An 18,889-nucleotide genomic window follows, 5' to 3' on the forward strand; every position below is an offset into this window, starting at 1 on the left:
GTATAATGCCACAACTAAGTCAGTAATAGAGAGAATTGTCCCTCTTTAATGGAGAACATAGACTATAGAAACACACACTAGACCAAAGAGGACACCTCTGCGTTAGGAAAGTCACTTTGACCGTGGCAGAGACAATCTTTCGTTTTTGAGCTTCTCTTGTCATCCTGTGGCCTCAAGTTTGTCCTTCTTAGGAGAGAGAAGCATGGATTAGCTGTGGTAGCGTTTGCAACCCTGCAAGTCTCGAAGAATATCAGCAGCCCTGGGGTTCTCTGAGTCAGCACTTTCTTGGAATTACTAGGCCTGCTTTTCGTTCTTACCTAAAGTGCCAGCAAATGTCAGTAAGGAGGGTGTTGTGGGTGCCTGTGTCTCTGTGGTTGTAAAACAGAAATCTCTGGATTTAGGTTTTCCCATCACTGTGGCAACCCAACTATGGCCTCTGGTCTGGGTCACGGCAGTTTTCCATTTCCTGATTCAGGCGAACAGGGTGAGAATATTCCAGCTGCAGACTTTTCTACAGATTTCACTGAGCTCTGGGAAGGGCCAGAGGTCCTGTCAAGAATTCTGGGAAGGACAGGAGGGGGCCTTTTTCTCAGTGAGGCTCCAGTTGCCTGGCCTGTTGTGCTCCAAATGTGCTCCCATGGCTGGCAGGAGAGATGGCCCATGGTTGGGCCAGATGGTTGGAGGCCTCTGGATGGTCAAGTCTGTGAGCAGGGACCACTGGCAGGAACTGGGTTGTGACCAGGGCTGGGCCTCTGGTAGCTCTGACCTTGAAAGACAACGCATGTTCCCAGTGAACTTGGGATATATCTAAATTTACGGCTTAGCTAGGGAACAAGAGAATATAAGCAGGTTAGTGTGGTGGAAACACCCTAGGCTTTGGACTCAAGACAACTCTGGGTTCACATCCCAACACAGTATGTCGCTGTGAACCTCAGGTTTCTCGTTGGTAAAGTGGGTTGTTTTAAGGAAAGTGCCTCGCATAGTATCTGACTATAAGAGAACTTAGCCCATTAGGACTTGTTTGTTTGTTTTCTAAGCCACAAAACAAGAGGTCCAAAAGTAGAAATTCCTTGTATCGGATCAGTCACTCAATGACATTAAGGGTGCATCTTTGTGATTCTCTCGATGTTTCTCTTGTTTTTAAAGTCTTAATGTCAGTATGGTTGCGGCAGCTCCAGATATCAAGTCTGTGTCCAAAGCAGGAAGAAGGTGAATGAGCAATGCTGGTTTCTTTTATTCTTTTTGCCAGGAGAGCAAAAACTTTCCCAGAAGCTCTCAGTAGACTTCTGCTTATGTGTCATCCTGGAACTGTGTCATGTAGCCATTTCTACCAGCAAGGGAGTCAGAAAAGGCAAACAGTTAGCTTTGAAATGGCTACAGTAGAAGGTGGTTGAAAGAGAGGGGAGTGGTTATAAATTAGTATCATTTATCAGTATCTACCATAATACCTTTCCTCTAATTAAAAGGAATTATCATTTTCTTTTTCTTTTAATGGTTATTTCCTCCCCTTGGAATCATTGTCTGAAGTTCCCCCTCTCTCTCACATAACACCTTTTAGAAATAATTAAAAATTAATAATTAATAATGGAGGCATAAAATACTCAGGCTTGTGGAGTCGACAGTGTTCCCTCCCAGCAAGTGGGAAATTCCAGATAGCAGGTGGGAAAGAATGAAGGGGGGGAAACAATGGAGAATGTCAAATTAAGGAACTGACCAGAGTCAAAACTTCTGTCTAAATCAGAGACAGTCAGTAACTTGGCATCCAGGAGATGAGAACCAATGCAAGAAGGTGTAGAGAGCACTACTGTTGAAGTTTACTGCTGTGACCTACACATGTACTTTTAATTTTGTAGTAACCATATTTAAAAAAGCAAGGAAGAACACATGAAATTAATTTTAATAGCATTTTAATTTAACCCAATATATCTAAAATATCATTCCAACAAATCATCAATATTCAAAATTATTGTTGAGATACTTTACATTTTTTTCATACTAAGTCTTGGAAATCTAGTTTGTATTTCACACTTATAGCGCATCTCAATTTGGGCTGGTTATACTGCATGTGCTTAACAGCCACATATGTCTGGTGGCTATTGTACTAAGAAGTGTAGACTACGGAAATGGTTCTTAATCAGGTTGGACTGAAATCCTCCTTTTTATAACAAATGATTTGTATTGCCCTCCACTATTCTGAATTGAAATTTATGGATACCATAACCTGTATTAGTTAGGGTGGCCTGAACAACTATACCAAATAGACTCCAAAGTGTATAGTAGTTCAAACAAACAAAACAGATTTAGTTATTTCTCTTGGAGCAGTCCAGCATGTACGTTCATGGTCAGCAGATGACTTTTCTCCATCTTCATTACACATGAAGTTTCCTTCCACTTTATGGCTCATGTTACTATTCATTTTGTGGCCATATTATTATCTGTATCCAGAAAGCAGATAGAGAAAAGAGAGCATACTCCTTCTTCTTTTTTTTTTTAAGATTTTATTTATTTATTTGACAGAGAGAGAGAGAGAGAGAGATAATGAGAGCAGGAATACAAGCAGGGGGAGTGGGAGAGGGAGAAGCAGGCTTCCCGCCGAGCAGGGAGCCCAATGTGGGGCTCGATCCCAGGACCCTGGGATCATGACCTGAGCCGAAGGCAGACGCTTAACCGACTGAGCCACACAGGTGCCCCAAGCATACTGCTTCTTAAAAGCAGCTCAGCAACAGCACATACCACATACCATTGACTGGAACTTGGATCAGTCAGATGGATACATTTAATATCTTGGGAAGCTAGCAAATATAGTTTAGTTGTGTGCTCACGGAGTGTGAATAGCTACCCCTTATTTATGCATATACTGAAAAAAAGAAATAAAATGTAAAGGAGAGTAGTAAAGGAGAAATAAAGGGAAAGTAAGAGTAGTAAAATAATATGTATTTCAATATGCATTTCTAGCTATACTAGAAAAAAAAATAAAGTCGTCAGGTACTCAGAGTCACCATGAATGTGATAGCTGCAGATGCTGGGGTGTGGTGTGGGTGATCAGACCCCCTGAGTGGCCTTACTGTAGTGATTTTCTGAAAGAATAAACAATTGTTGATACAGTTTTAAACAAAGTTGATAAATTCTGAACAAAGTAAAGTATTATCTTCCTTCAATTTATAGGGTAGTTGCATTCCTGAAAAATTCAGTATATAGTTAAACCATTTAAAAATAATTTCTGACTTGTGACACCATGGGTGGACCTTGAGGGTGTTATGCTAAGTGAAATAAGTCAGACAAGGAAAGGCAAATACTTTACCATTTTACTTGTATGTGGAATCTAAAAAAAAACTGCACTCATAGAAACAGAGATAAAGATTGGTGGTTGCCAGAGGTAGGGTGGGGGTGGGGGAAATGGAGGAAAGTGGTCAAAAGTACAAACTTCCAGTTACAAGATAAATACATTCTGGGGATGGAATGCGCAGCGTGGTGACTGTAGTTAACAGTACTGTATTGTGTATTTGAAAATTGCTAAGAGATTAGATCTGAAGAGTTTGTAAGGTGATTTTTGAGGTGATGGATGTTAATTAAGCTTTTTGTGGCGATCATTTTACAATATATACATATATCGAATCATTATATATATACCTTAAACTAATACCATATTATATGTCAATTATATCTCAATAAGATGGAAAATATTTAAAAACCCTTTATTACTATGTATGAAACAGAATTTATAGGATCTGGTCACTATAAATGGATTTTTCACTTATATTGAGTTTCTATTAAGGTATTCAGAAATCACACAGGATGTGGGACAATTCTTTATTATCTAGGATAGATTATTTGGTTTCCCAGGCCCTGAGATTTCTAAAGTGCCTCCTAAGAAGTGGCATTACCATTTTCCTAGCTAAAATCAGTTTTTTGTAGGGAGAGAAAAGGAAAATGGATTTTGGAAGGCAAATAGCAGTTAACTGACTCACTCTCTCTTTCATTGTTGGTCTTCACCATCTTCCTGTAGGATTTCCTAGTGTTCTAAATTCTCCTCTATAGGATAGAAGTAAGTGCCAGCCAACACCCAGACCCTCATGGGAATAGTCCTATGTATCCCAAGAACTTACTATTTTCTGCAGTAAACCTAGTCCTCTTCCATTTAATGAACAGGTAAAAATTATACCATGAATAATGACATTTATTTAAGTCACCATTTTACTTAACTTTGGCTTTCTTTATTTTCCTTGAATAGGACTACTTCTTTGGTACACTTTCATCCTTTTGCATTTCCATGTATTCTCACAAGGTGGCACCGAATGCTGTGGGTTGTCAATGCCTGTATCGAGGCTTAGCTTTGTCTCCTTGGGGCTTCTGTCTCTTACGGTTAATGTTCAACAGCGGGTGGTTTTCAGTATTGGTATTAACCAAGATATAAGAAGACTCCACCTGTCTTTCTCTACTTAGGTGTGAAGAGCTTTAATTTATAATTAACAATGAAAGGCAAAATCATTAAGTAGTATAATCCTATCTTAATGAATATTTTAGGGTGTTTTGAGTCCTTGAAATGTTTTATCCATTTTCTTGTCAAATATTGGTTATGCAATTAGTACAGTGTTATAATGCATCTAATTTTAGCCTTACTAGAGATGTAAATTCTCTTAATTTGCATTTATCTAAGACTTCCTATGGCTATAAAACTGCAAAGGGGAAGAATATGAGGTGAAAGCTGATAGTATCCCTGATTTAAGTTGTTTTCAGTCAAATTATTGAGGCAGCTTAATCGCCATGTCAAAGTTTGACAGGCATCTAATCTGCAGGTAACTTTCCTTAAAATTTAAAATAAACATGTAGAATTAATAAAGAGATACTTCCTGGAGAAGAATGACAACCAGACAAGTATCACACAGTTTCATTGCACAGTGATTTGTCTCTGAGAGCCTAACCCCACATTAACAGTACCTAGAAGAGACTGGTGTAGAAAACCACAAGGCTGTCTTACTCTTTACATGATACAAATACTCATGTTTGCCTGACAGCACATTTTTGCCCTGGAAACAAATTTACATGGAAAGTCAGAGTATAAGCAGAAGATGCTTATCAGGTGTGGACTCAGAGCAGTGGAGCGTATTGGATGATCTTAATCGTGGTGTCATCAGATAGCCTGTGGTGCTGGGCCAGGCCCCTTTCTCCTTAGGAAAGCGTTGACAGTACATGGCCCGCCTTTGCTTCTCTGAGTCTCCCTTTTCTGTAATTTCTTCATTGATCCCACACCCTCGTTAATCACACAATTCTCATTAAACCACACCCTGCCCTACCTCTTTCATTAGATGTGTAATGGATGCAGTCATTTGTAGTTGGCTTCACTTGGGAGCCTTTATTTTTCTTAAAGTAGTTTTCCTAGTTTTCCTCCATGGGCAGACCTGGAAGATGCTCCCAGCAGTTCAGCTCTTAACCCATTGGCTAGGGCATAGGTCCCCCAGCTTTCTCAGTTCCTGGCGCTTTAGTTTTTCAGTTTCAGATCGATATCTCAGTCTATCTTAGTATTTCTACAGACCTTCTTGGCCAAAAGCAATACCTAATAGTTAAAACAACTTAGTAAGTCTGTATATCCTTAGAACTTAGTAGCTGTTCGGAAAAAACAAAACAAAACATAAATTGAAAGAAAAAGTAATGTTTAAATTGCATTCTTAGGTAACTACAATAATCTCAAACCCTGGAATGAGACTGAACATCACCACCCTCATTTCCTGTTCTACATTCCTTTTCATACTACACTTGCTCTTTATCTGAGCAGCCACCAAAATCCCAACTTCACAACGATGCAATGCCTTTCAAAAGAATATAGTGCAATTTATTTTATTTTATTTTATTTTTATTTTTTTTAAATATTTTATTTATTTATTTGACAGAGAGAGACACAGTGAGAGAGGGAACACAAGCAGGGGGAGTGAGAGAAGGAGAAGCAGGCTTCCCGCTGAGCAGGGAGCCCAATGCGGGGCTTGATTCCAGGACCCTGGGATCATGACCTGAGCTGAAGGCAGATGCTTAACCGACTGAGCCACCCAGGCACCCCAAGAATATAGTGCAATTTAATGTTGGAATTGTGAACTACCTCAAGCTAGTAGCATACATGGTGTCCTATAGAGGCCAACCCTTGCTGTTTCCCTCAAAAATTTAAAATATTCATGGTACTTTTGCGAGTTCACCATGGTTCTCTGGGTACCTGGGACAAAGTTTGGGCACCACGGGGCTAGAACTCAGTTGTATAGCTGCATCTAGCTGCAAGGAGATGAAGAAATGGAATCTATTTAATTTAATCTAGTGACCTCTGCTCCGATAGATTAAATATTTAAATATTAATTTTACATTTCTGTTTTCATAGTGCTGTCTTATATCCCTGTTGGTAAATTATTGAAGGGCAGATGATTATTTCCTCCTTGTAATAATTATAACCATAATAATGGTCACTATTTATTGAGCACTTATATGTAATAAGTGCTCTACTAAGGCGCTTTTCATATATGGTCTCACTTAATCCTCACAATACCTTTTGAGGTACATACAAGTATTATTCCATTATATATATATAATGGAAACTCCTATTTAGATTAAGTATCTTGCATAAAACCACATAGAAATCAAGTGGCAAAGCAGGATTTGAACCAGGCTGTCTGATTTTATTTTTAAAAATTTATTTATTTATTTATTTATTTATTTATTTGAGAGAGAGAGAGCGCATGAGCTGGGGGAGCCTGGGTGAGTGGCAGAGGGAGAGGGGAAGCAGACTCCCTGCTGATCAGGGAGCCCGATCCCAGGACTTCAGGATCATGACCTGAGCCAAAGGCAGATGCTCAACCAACTGAGCCTCCCAGCCATGCATCTTGGGCTGCTTGATTTTAGAATGAACTCTCTTAACCACCATACTCTTTTACCTTTGATATTTACTGACTACAAAAATGAAGAACAATATTATATATTCGTGTTGGCATTATTTACTGTTCCACCTATGCTAAAGTAATTAAATTAATACTACCTTTTATACAGTAACTTTCTTCAAAGGATTTAAGAGGTAAATTCTCACAACATCAATTGAGCAAGCATGAAGAAGAGACTTGTTCAAAATAGTTCCATGTCAACCTTCCCACATTCTAGTCTGAAATAATACAGAGAGAAAAGGGGGAGGCCAGTATCTATCTCCCAACTTGATATTGGTCAAAGCCCCTTACCTACAGGATGTGACACCAAAACATTTTGTTAACATCTTGACCCCCCGTTTTTGTTGCAGGAGGCCGAGGGAAAGATGGTGCACCCATCATCACTTTTCCAGAGTTTGCGGGGTTCAAACACCTCCCAGAGGAAGACTTCCTGAATGTCATGACCTACCTGACTAGCATCCCCAGGTGAGCTGAACATAGCGGTTTGCTGCCTTCCCAGTCGCTGGCTTTATTCTGAATTTCCCATGTGGCAGGGCTGGGCTGAGATGGAATCTTCTGTGAGCACGGCCCACACTAGTATGTAGCTTGGCCAATTTCTCTTATTTATCCATCACAGACAAGGGTTGGGGGAGAGTCTAGAAAACAATGATAAATGAGTGTCCATTTTAACTCTGGTGTGCACATGGGGGGTACCCAATAAACATTGTTGAGTGAATGAAACATTGACTGAATAGCTAATGCTGACTTTGTGCCTTCAGGTTCATTGCTCTGGATTAAGTTGAGTCTGGCTTCCTGGGGCCTGTCATCTGGGACACATGGCCATTGTTCAAGGAGGTCAAACCATTTTAGGAGTTAATTTAGTTATCTCCCCCAAATAAGGAATTTAGGGGCAGAGTTTATACCTGTCCTATTCAGATGGACAGGTAAGAGAGGCAGAGAGCTAGGAAACAAAGTCCGGGAATAAAAACTGTGCTTATAGCTAAGACCTTGACAAAGATGTTTTTGGCATCTGCTGTTTCCACCCCCTCTAACCCAGGCCTCATACGTTTATCCAGTGAAGTCAGTGAATACCCAGGCATCCAAGGTGCGGAATGTGGGACAGAGTTCATATTGGTGACAACCATTTCACAGACAGAGATCGAACTGGGAGTGGGGTCCAGAACCAACTCTTAGTGCCATGTCCACTCTCCAGCCAGGAAAGGCCCTGCCCTCCGTGGGGTTATAGTGCTTATGACATCCTCTCTTACTTAACTGCTGTGAGGTTAGGCCATGTGTGTGCTCTTTAGCTTGCCTTCTGTCTGCCTCATGTAATTTCAAGGTTAACACCAGCTTTGTGATTGAAAGGCCACCTGGTGTTTCATCCCACCTGTGGAGATCAGGCAGTTGAGTTGTTTGCTTTAACCAAACTCACTCTAAAAGTTTTTTTGGTTTTTGTGTTTGCTTGTTACCTTTCTTCTTTTTTCAGGGAAGGCTATGGATTTCTATTTAATGCACTTCTTCAAAGTTTAGTGCTTAAATTATATTTCACCAGTTCCCTTCCTTTCTTCCTTTGATCCCTGAATATGGCATGTATTACACAGACACGTGAGGATTTGGGGTTTTATTAATTTGGAGGAAGGATGCTGTATGTCTCTGGGCTGAGCTCAAGTGGTTCTCTGCTGAGCGCCTTTCCCACCCTTCTTGATCTGGCTAACTTCTACACGTTCATCTGATCTCATTTCTTCAAGGGCTCCTTCCCTGACTTCAGTTCTGCTCTCATAGACTCTTAATTTCCATAGACTCCTGATCTTACCTCTTATATAACACCATAGTATATGGAAATTATTTCTGCATTTCCCATTAGACTGAACAACTCAAGTAGGGGCCAATGCTTTGGTTTGGTTTTGTTTTCTCTTTTATCTCTAGCCCTAGCACAGTGCCCAGCACATAGTAGGTTCTCAAGAAGTATTGTTGATGGAACTTCCAGTTCTGATACAATTCATTTCAATCAATGAATATTTATTATAGAGTGAGAAGGAGGCTGCTGACAGAAGAGAGGGGAACCCCAGTCTTCCTGCCTTTACCTCCCTGGTTTATAGGGAGTTGAACTTGGTCCCCCTCTTTGGTTCGATTGCATTCTAAAACAGTGACCCATCAGTTTAGGAACTACTCCTTCCATGGGGAGCAGCAAAGAAAGGGGGTAAGCAGGGAGGTGGGCAACAGGTGGACGTGGCCCCCCCATTCTCATTATGTTTGTTTTAAACTCACCATCTAAATTTCCTGAATCCCCAGATGCAATCATATGCTAAACAAAATGGGTGGTTTTCATCTTATACGTGAGCATTTTCTGAGTCACATGGAGAAGCATACACCGAGTGCCATCTGTAGATGGCAGTGCCAGTGTAGAGAGAAACATTGAAGGGTAGAACCCTTATCTCCCAGATGTAGAAGAGAAAAGACAAAATCAGGAACTAATGTTTTGGCCTGGTGTCTTTTTTCTGCCCTATGTTCCTTACATAATTTCTTGTAAATAAGGAGTTTTCCCCTTTCCTAGAATGCTTTTGTTCTTGAGAAAGAATAGCTGTCTGACCAGTTATTACCCTTTCCTCTTCCTGGCATTTGCTCATACCCCACTTGGTGCCCCACTCCTATTCCTTTCAACATAAAACAAAGACAATGGGTAAGAAGGCCCAAAATGGGAATTTGACCTAAACCTTACTGTCCAGGTTCCATTTCAGGTTCCAAAGAATGAAACTACCCTTGTTTCTTTTATGATTCCTACTTATCATCATATGCATCTTTCTAAATCTTACAGTGGTTGCCAAGCAACAGAGCCCTTCCCAGGCTGCAAAATGTTTTATAGGCAGTTGGCAGAGGGCTTATGACACAGAACAAGGAAGAATTGATGCACTTGAAGAGGAGGATGGCAGGATACCCAGGGTAGGGAAAGGATACCTCTGTGCCTGAAATTAATAAGGACCTCTCACTGTGGCTGGGTTGGGTGAGTGCAGAAAGCTTCCCATGGCATCTCATTCTTCACCAGAACTTTGCTGTGTGCCAACAGCGTGGATGGTTCTGTTAGGTGCTGTAAAGGACTGATGAGGCCATAACACTGTATCTTGAACCTCAAGAAGGTTGTCATGGGACTCTGTTGTCATGATATTTTGTGAAATATGCGAACAAAGTGCTAAAGGAAGTCAGAAGAGAGAAAAATCACATCAGACAAGAATAACAAGGAAAGCTTTAGGAACAAATAGCCTTGAAAGATAGGTAAAATTTCCACAGGTAGATATGGAAGGTGACGTTCCAGAGAGAGAGAATAGGGTGGTGTTTAACAGCTTTGAACACAGCCCTGATCTGGAATGAAATCCACATTCTACTGCTCACTAGCTGAGTGATCTGGGGCAAAACATTGGGCTTCTATTTCCAACGTCCCCTGAATTTTGAAGTTTTAAATAGAGTATGTTTGGGGAATTAGAGACCATGCAGATTGATCAGAACAGAGTGAGGCACCTTTTCAGACAGTAGTGAGAAATGAGAGCTGGAAAGACTAGGCAAGGCCTTTTCCACCAAGTTAAGGAGTTTAGACATAGTGAGCCGGAAGAGGCCGTTGGAGGTTTCGAGGAAAATGACAGCCAGATCAATCTGGTAGTGGTGTGCAGGGTGGATCAGATGGAGCCAGCAGAGGAGGCAGGGAGACTGATTAGGGGCTTCTACACTGGGACAGGTGCAAAATGAAGGGGAGTGAGCTAGCTTGACAGCAGGAGGACTGGGTAGAAAGGGATGGACAGAAAGGTGCTGGTCAGGGTCAGGAAGGGGGCGAGTGAGAAACCGATGGTGGTGCTTGGCTTCAGGAATCATATTCATAGATCTCACTGCTTGTCTGGCATATGGAATTGAGCCCTCGTTTTGGTTTTGATTGTCTCATCTTGTTTTATTTTGCTACTTTGCCTGGCACTTCCTTACCAAAAGTATGCAGGGACAGTGGTTTCCATCCTAGCTGTACATTAGGGGAGTTTTGGGGAGTTGCTTTTTTTTTTAAGATTTTATTTTTTAAAAAAATTTAAAAAATAAATTTAAAAAGATTTTATTAATTTATTTGAGAGAGAGAGAGAGCATGCTCGAGAGTGTGCACAAGAACGCATGGGGGTTGGGGGAAGGACCAGAGGGAGAGAGAGAGAGAGGGACAGACTCCCTGCTGAGTAGGAAGTTCTATGTGGGCTCCATCCCAGGCTCGATCCCAGGACCCTGAGATCATGACCTGAACTGAAGTCAGATGCTTAACTGACTGAGCCATCTAGGTGCCCCTTATTTATTTGAGAGAGAGAGAGAGAGAGAGAGACCGTGTGTGCATGTGTATGCAAGCACATGCAAAAGCAAGGGGTAGGGAGAAGGAGAGAGATTCTCAAGCAGACTCTGCACTGAGCATGGAGACCAACACGGGGCTCAATCCCATGACCCATGAGATCATGACCTGAGCTGAAACCAAGAGTTGGACACCTAACCGACTGAGCCACCCAGGCGCTCCAGGATCACTTGGGGAGTTTTTAAAAAATCCTGATATCCAGACCAGAACTCAGACTAATTAAATCGGAATTTTTTCAGGGTGGAACCTAGGCTTCTGTAGTGCTGGAAGCTCCACAGATGATTCGATTGTGCCACCAAGGGTGAAACTCACTGTGCTAGGGCTGGCAGGGAGGCACTGTGGGGAGAGGGAAGAGGCATTTGAGGTGTGAGGAAGAGAATGTGGAATCAGGCTTAGCTTGTGAATAAGATGCAGTAGTGGGGCATGTGGGGAAGTTGAAAGAGAGGAGGCAGTACCCAAATCTTTTACTTTTGTTTTCACAGTTCTGTATTTCTTCTTAAATGCAACATAGGCCAAAAATTCTATTTCCTGAGCTTCCTGACTCTGCGATTTCTTTGTGAATTAAATGTAGTACATAACTCTTGAGTTAGAAATCTTCCCACATGGATCTCATGGTATTAAAATTTATATGGTTGTATCATTGCCCCATCACTGTTATGTTTCCAGTAACAACTGAGGGCTCACTTTGGCCTATCAAGTACCATCTGCTATGTGTCTATACAACTAAGGGTTTTCAGAATTTGTCTTATAACAAGAGCAGGATAATCCTAGGAGTCAGTTTCTCAGAGGTATTATGTAAGATACTATCACTTAAAACAGGTCTCCTGTGGCTACCAATTGCAGCCAAATGGCTTGACAGGCGGGGATACTCACCACTACACTAACGAGGAATTGCACAGCCAAATGGCTTGAAAAGGCATTGGTAAAACATTCTGAACAACTGAGATGGTTAGCTATTTTTAGATCACAGTTGTTTTTCTCAAAATCGATATTTGTATAACTAAGCATGTATTTTTATTACTGAATTACTCTATTCAGTTTCTTTGTTTACTTATAGTTCTGAGTTCATTATTTGAAAGGGATTGGAGAAAGTACTTTTATTAGATGGTACAAGCGTTGTATTTCATAACAGTGGTAATTTTATGATTATTTACTGTTTCTAAAGGGTCTTTTCTATAATGAATCTGTTGAGAGGCCTGTTTTTGTTTGGTGAATTCTCCTGTATTCATTTTCCTCCTATAGAGCCTGATTAATAGTCTGAGATGAGTCATACCCTCATTTATGATAGGCTGTCTGATAGAACGTTATCTGGCATTTCTACTTTAGGAAAGGAGGGGGAGAGGGACACTGTTACTATTTGCCTTGTGAATTATAATGAGAGCTATTCCTTTGTATTAAAAAAACTGAATGGGATTATAACAATTTGTCAACTGTGGAAACCAGCCCCGCCACAGAAGTAAATTCATTCTGGGCCTCTTACTGTTATGAAGGCTATAGGAAAGCCTCTGTTTTTAAGTGGCTTTGAATGGCATTAATTGGAAAAGTGCTTTTGATTGAGTGGCAAGAGTGAGGTCCGTTATTTTCTGGACTGGCCGTGGAATTGCTCCCCAGAGTCAGGGAGATGGAATCATTCGTTTGACTTCTAAGCATGGAGTTCCAGGGTGGGGAGTTTTGTTGGCGCATTGCCCAAGGTGAGTGGATTTGCTTCAGCCCTCAGGAGGGATGCCTTGAGAGGCCAGACTTTAGACACCCAGCTAAGGCTCAAAATTAGAGAGCACCCCATGGATTTGTTATGAGTAAGGGGTGACACTGGTAAAGAAGTCTTACATGCTAAGAGAATTTGAATGAACTATTCCAGGGGCCAGAAAAAGCAATTTAATGTGCTAGATTCCTGTCCTTCTCTGTGTAAGAGCTAGGAGTCTGACAGCTCTTCTCGCCAGTAGGGTGCCCTAGTGTGTGCATAATGGCCTTTCTTTGTTCATTTGCTTTAGAATATCTTTACTACCCTGCTTTGTGTCACCTGTCCAGTTCAGGTAAGAGCCCACTTTGCCTTTTTTGATTATGTTCAATTTAGGTTTCTTTAGACATTCAAAGCACAGCCTCTTGCTTGAATTCGTGGGTGCTAATGGTTGCTAATATCTGGAATTTGGTGTTATTCAGCAGTATTATGAATTATAAAGAAGATAATTGCCACAACCCGAAACAAACAACCTCATCTAGTTATTGTATGATGTGTGTTGTTTTGGTGATGGAGTGATCTGAAGAACTGAGATGAAATTGGAGAAGATACTGGGTGCAGTGTTTTTTTGTTTTTGTTTTTGTTTTTTATAGCGAGAGAGGGAACACAAGCAGGGGGAGTGGGAGAGGGAGAAGCAGGCTTCCCACTGAGCAGGGAGCCCGATGTGGGGCTCGATCCCAGGACTCTGGGATCATGACCTGAGCCGAAGGCAGAGGCTTAATGACTGAGTCACCCAGGTGCCCCTCTTGTTTTCTTTATATGCATCTAGCTCCAATTAAAAAAAAAAAAAAGCTGTTGGTCTTTTCGTTGGGACTTTATTAAATTTATAAATTAACTTAGGGAAAAGTGATATATTTATGGTGTTAAAATCATCTCATCAAAAAGATGAAAAGTCGAGGTGCTTGGGTGGCTCGGTCGTTAAGCATCTGCCTTTGGCTCAGGTCATGATCCCCTGGTTCTGGGATCAAGCATCCGGCTCCTTGCTGGGCGGGAAGCCTGCTTCTCCCTCTCCCACTCGCCCTGCTTGTGTTCCCTCTCTCACTGTGTCTCTCTCTGTCAAATAAATAAATAAAATCGTTCAAAAAAATTTAAAAAAAAATGAAAAGTCTTTCCATTTGTTAAAATCTACTTTTGTGTCTTTCAGGAATGTTTAAAATTTTCCTGACAGTTTTTATACGTTTATTGTTAAGTTTATTCCTAAGTATTTTATCATTTGTTGCTACTGTGATCTGTTAACTGGTAATTTTATTTTCTTCTTGTCTTTATTAGGTTTAGGTATCAATGTCTCTTGCATCATAAATAGTATTTTGAAGTTTTCTTTCAGTTTTTAAACTGTGTGTGTGTGTGTGTGTGTGTGTGTGTGTGTGTGTGTGTGTGTGTGTGTGTGGCATTGGGACTTTATGGTTATCGGTAATTTGAATTCCCCTCTGAAATTCCTTGGTGAATCTGAGCCTTGATAACTTTCTCTATTTCCTCTATGGAAATTGATCTGTTTAAACTTTTTATTTCTAATGACATCAATTTTGGTAAATTATATTTTCCTGGGAAAGTCATGCTTTGGTTTCTGAGTTTATTTGCATAGAAGTATGCAAAATATTTTCATGGAAATTTAAGGTTTCCTGGGTTTCAGTGGTTATTTTCCTTTTGCTATTTCTTAGTTTGTATACCTGTGCTTTGTCCTTTTTCCCCCCTTGATTAAGTTAGCTAAGTGGCTTATTTATTTTGTTAATTAAAAAAATGGGATTCTCGTTTATTAATTAGATCTATTGCATTCCTTTTCTCTACTTTATTCATTCTGCCTTTATCTTTTTTTTTCATTCCACCTTTATCTTTAATATGTTTTTCCTTGTGCTTTCTTTTGTTTTTTTTTCTTTAGTTTTTTTTTTCTCAGTTTTGAGTTGGAAAGTAAATTTATTTTCATTCTTTCATTTTATTGATATAAACATTTAAGGCTTATATGAATTTTCTATATCACTGCTTTAAATGTATTCCATAGATTCTAATATGTAGTATTTTTATTATCACTGTATTTTAGAAATTATGTAATTGCATTTTACATTTCCCCCTACTGAAGAGTTGTTTAATAGAAGGTTTTAAAATTTTCAGCTTTTTTTTTTCTTTTTTTTTTTGTGGTCCTATATCATGACCATTTTTTGTGGATGTTTCATGTGTGCTTGAGAAGAAGATGGATCTTCTATTATCAGGATGTAAAGTTCAACACCTATCCATTAGTTCTTCCTTATTGATTATGTTGATTAGGTCTTCTATAACCTTATTGACATGTTGTCTATTTGTTCTGTCTTGTGCTGAAACTGGTGTATTAAAACCTCCTATGTAAAATGTATTTTTGTCTCCTCGTATTTCCTGTAGTTTCTGCCTTAAAAACCTGGCTATTAGGGTATTAGGAGCATAGATATTTATACCTCTTGTATCTTCATTGTGAATTGTGACTTTCAACATTAAAAAGTGTTCCTGATTAGGTTTAATGATTATGGCTTGAATTCTACTTTGACATCAAGACTGAAACCCCTTGCTTTTGTTCCCATTTGCCTAGTATACTTTTTTAAAAAAAGATTTATTTATTTATTTATTTTAGAGAGAGAGAGAGCACACAAGCAGGTGGGCAGAGGGAGAGTGAGAATTTCAAGCAGACTCCACCCTGAGTGCAGAGCCCCATGTGAGGCTCGATCTCAGATATCATGACCTGAGTTGAAACCAAGAGTTGGATGCTTAACCAACTGAGCCACCCAGGCACCCCAGCCTAGTATACTTAAAATTGCCAATTCCTTTATTTTTAGACTTTCTGACTTTGTATTGATCTTTTTCCTAGATACAGTATATAGTTGGGTCTTTGTGAGACAAATTGAAAATCTTTTTCTTATATTTGGTGAATTAAGCCCATTTATGTATATTGATATGATTGATATATTCAGTCTTAATTTTGTCATTATTTTATAAGTGCTAAATGTATTATATTTATTGTATTTCTCTAGTGATAGGTTTTCTTTGCTTTTTTATTTTGTGTATTGATTTTGTATCCTGTGACTTTATTGAATTCATTTATCTGTTCTAGTAGTTTTTTGGTGGTGACTTTAGGGTTTTCTATATATATAGTATCATGGCATCTGCAAATAGTGAAAGTTTTACTTTTTCCTTACAAGTTTGGATGCCTTTTATTTCCTTTTCTTGTCTGATTGCTGTGGCTAGGACTTCCAATACTATGTTGAATAAAAGTGGTGAGAGTGGACATCCTTGTCTTGTTTCTGATCTTTTTTTTTTTTTTAAGATTTTGTTTATTTATTTGACAGAGAGAGAGAGAGAGCACGAGAGTAGGAACACAAGCAGGGGGAGTGGAAGAGGGAGAAGCAGGCTTCCTGCTGAGCAGGGAGCCCGATATGGGACTCGATCCCAGGATCCTGGGATCATGACCTGAGCCGAAGGCAGACGCTTAACCACTGAGCCGCCCAGGCACCCTGTCTTGTTTCTGATCTTAGAGGAAAAGCTGTCAGTTTTTCCCCAGTGAGTATGTTAGCTGTGGGGTTTTCATATATGGCCTTATTATGTTGAGATATGTTCCCTCTAAACCCACATTGCTAAGAGTTTTTATCATGAATGGATGTTGTACTTTGTCAAATGCTTTTTCTGCATCTACTGAAGTGATCATATCATTTTAATCTTTTCTCTTGTTAATGTAATGTATCATGTTGATTGATTTGGGAATATTGAACCATGCTTGCATCCCAGGAATAAATCCCATTTGATCGTGGTGAATGATTTTTTTAATGTATTGTTGGATTTAGTTTGCTAATATTTTGTTTAGGAATTTTGCATCTCCGTTCATTGGAGATATTGGCCTGGAGTTCTCTTTTGTTGTAGAGTCTTTATCTGGTTTTTCTATCAGGGTAATGCTGGCCTTACAGAATGAATTTGGAAGCTTTCCTTCCTCCTCTAATTTTTAAACTAGCTATTAACTCTTCTTTAAATGTTTGGTAGATTTGACCTGTGAAACCATTTGGTCCTGGACTCTTGTTTGTTTTTTTGATTACTAATGCAATTTAATTGCTGGCAATCAGTCTGTTCAAATTTTCTGTTTCTTCCTGACTCACTTTGGGAGGTTATATGCTTCTAGGAATTTATCCACTTCTTTTAGGTTGTCCAATTTTTTGGCATATAATTTTTGATAATATTGTCTTATAATTCTTTGTATTTCTGTAGTGTTGGTTCTTATTTCTTCTCTTTGATTTCTGATTTTGTTTATTTGAGTCCTCTCTCTCTTTTTCTTTTTTGATGAGCCTGGCTAAAGGTTGATCAATTTTATTGATCTTTTTTTTTTTTTTAAGATTTATTTATTTGAGAGAGAAAGAGAGAGCAAGTACAGGAGTGGGGAGGGGCAGACAGAGAGGGAGAGTCTTTTTTAAGTAGACTCCATGTTGAGTGGCAGAGCCTGATGTGGGGCTTGATCTCACAACCTTGAGATCATGACCTGAGCTGAAACCAAGTTGGAAGCTCAACCAACTGTGCCACCCAGGTGCCCCTTTTGTTCTTTTCAAAGAACAAAACAGCTCCTTGTTTCATTGATTTGTTCTATTGTTTTTTTGTTTTGTTTTGTTTTTTAGTTTCTATTTCATTTATTTCTGCTCTAATCTTTATTATCTCCCTTTTTTCTATTATTTTTGGGTTTTGTTTGTTCTTTTTCTAGCTCCTTCAGGTGAAATGTTGTATTGTTTGAGATTTTTCTTGCTTCTTGAGGTAGGCCTGTATTGCTATAAACTTTCCTCTTGGAACCACTTTTGCTGGATCCCAAAGTTTTTGGACCATTGTATTTTCATTTTTCTCCATGTATTTTTCGATTTCCCCTTTAATTTCTTGGTTGACCCATTCATTATTTAGTAGCATGTTATTTAACCTCCATGTATATAACTTCCATGAGTTCTTTCCAGATACTTTCTTGTAGTTGATTTTTAGTTTCATAGTATGTGGTCAGAAAACATGTATGGTATGACTTCAATCTTTTTGAATTTGTTGAGACTTGTTTTGTGACCTATATGTGATCTATTCTGGGAAATGTACCATATGTACCTGAAAAGAATGTGAATTCAGCTGTTTTAGGATGGAATGTCCTGAATTTATCTGTTAAATTCATCCGGTCCTATGTGTCATTCAAAACCACTGTTTCCTCGTTGATTTTCTGTATAGGTGATCTATCCATTGATGTAAGTGGGATAATTAAAGTCCCCTACTATTATTGTATTCATATCGATTACTTCCTTTATGTTTGTTATTAGCTGGTTTATGTATCTGGGTGCTCCCATGTTGAGTGTGTAAATATTTATAATAGTTATGTATTTATGTATGTATGTATGTATGTATGTATTTATTTATTTATTTATTTGACAGAGACAGAGATAGCAAGAGCAGGAACACAAGCAGTGGGAGTGGGAGAGGGAGAGCAGGCTTCCCTCCGAGGAGGGAGCCCGATGTGGGACTCGATCCCAGGACCCTGGGATCATGACCTGAGCTGAAGGCAGACGCTTAACGACTGAGCCACCCAGGCGCCCTGTAATAGTTATGTCTTCTTGTTGGATTATTTCCTTTATGATTATATAGTGTCTTTCTTTGTGTTTTATTACAGTCTTTGTTTTAAAGTCTATTTTGTCTGATACAAGTATTGGTACCCCAACTTTCTTTTCACTTCTATTTGAATGATAAATACTTTTCCATCTCTTCACTTTTCAACTCTACACATGTCATTAGGTATGAAATGAGTCTCTTATAGGCAGCATATAGATGGGTCTTGCTTTTTTATCCATTCAGTCACCCTATGTCTTTTGATTGGAGCATTTAGTCCATTTATATTCAAAATAATTATTGATAGGTGTGTACTTATTTCTA

The 18,889-nt window shown here is 39.3% G+C and overlaps 1 protein-coding gene and 1 long non-coding RNA gene across 3 annotated transcripts in view; one reads left to right on the forward strand and one right to left on the reverse strand.

Annotated features, from left to right (window-relative positions):
* Positions 1-7,447, reverse strand: part of LOC148165025 (uncharacterized) — a 29,490-nt gene extending 22,043 nt beyond the window's left edge. Inside the window, exon 1 of the long non-coding RNA XR_015768712.1 lies at positions 7,363-7,447. This is a non-coding gene — a long non-coding RNA (uncharacterized LOC148165025). The remainder of the gene's footprint in view (positions 1-7,362) is intronic.
* Positions 1-18,889, forward strand: part of MCF2L2 (MCF.2 cell line derived transforming sequence-like 2) — a 254,266-nt gene that overhangs the window by 35,929 nt on the left and 199,448 nt on the right. For both annotated transcript variants that reach the window (XM_088025244.1, XM_028100844.2), the window contains exon 3: positions 7,265-7,379. In XM_088025244.1, coding sequence (XP_087881370.1) covers positions 7,265-7,379 — 115 coding nt within the window. The remainder of the gene's footprint in view (positions 1-7,264; positions 7,380-18,889) is intronic.

This window comes from Eumetopias jubatus, unplaced genomic scaffold (assembly GCF_037043125.1).
Source record: "Eumetopias jubatus isolate StellerSeaLion01/CBP00866 unplaced genomic scaffold, mEumJub1_p1.0 scaffold_1, whole genome shotgun sequence".
NCBI lineage: Eukaryota > Metazoa > Chordata > Mammalia > Carnivora > Otariidae > Eumetopias > Eumetopias jubatus.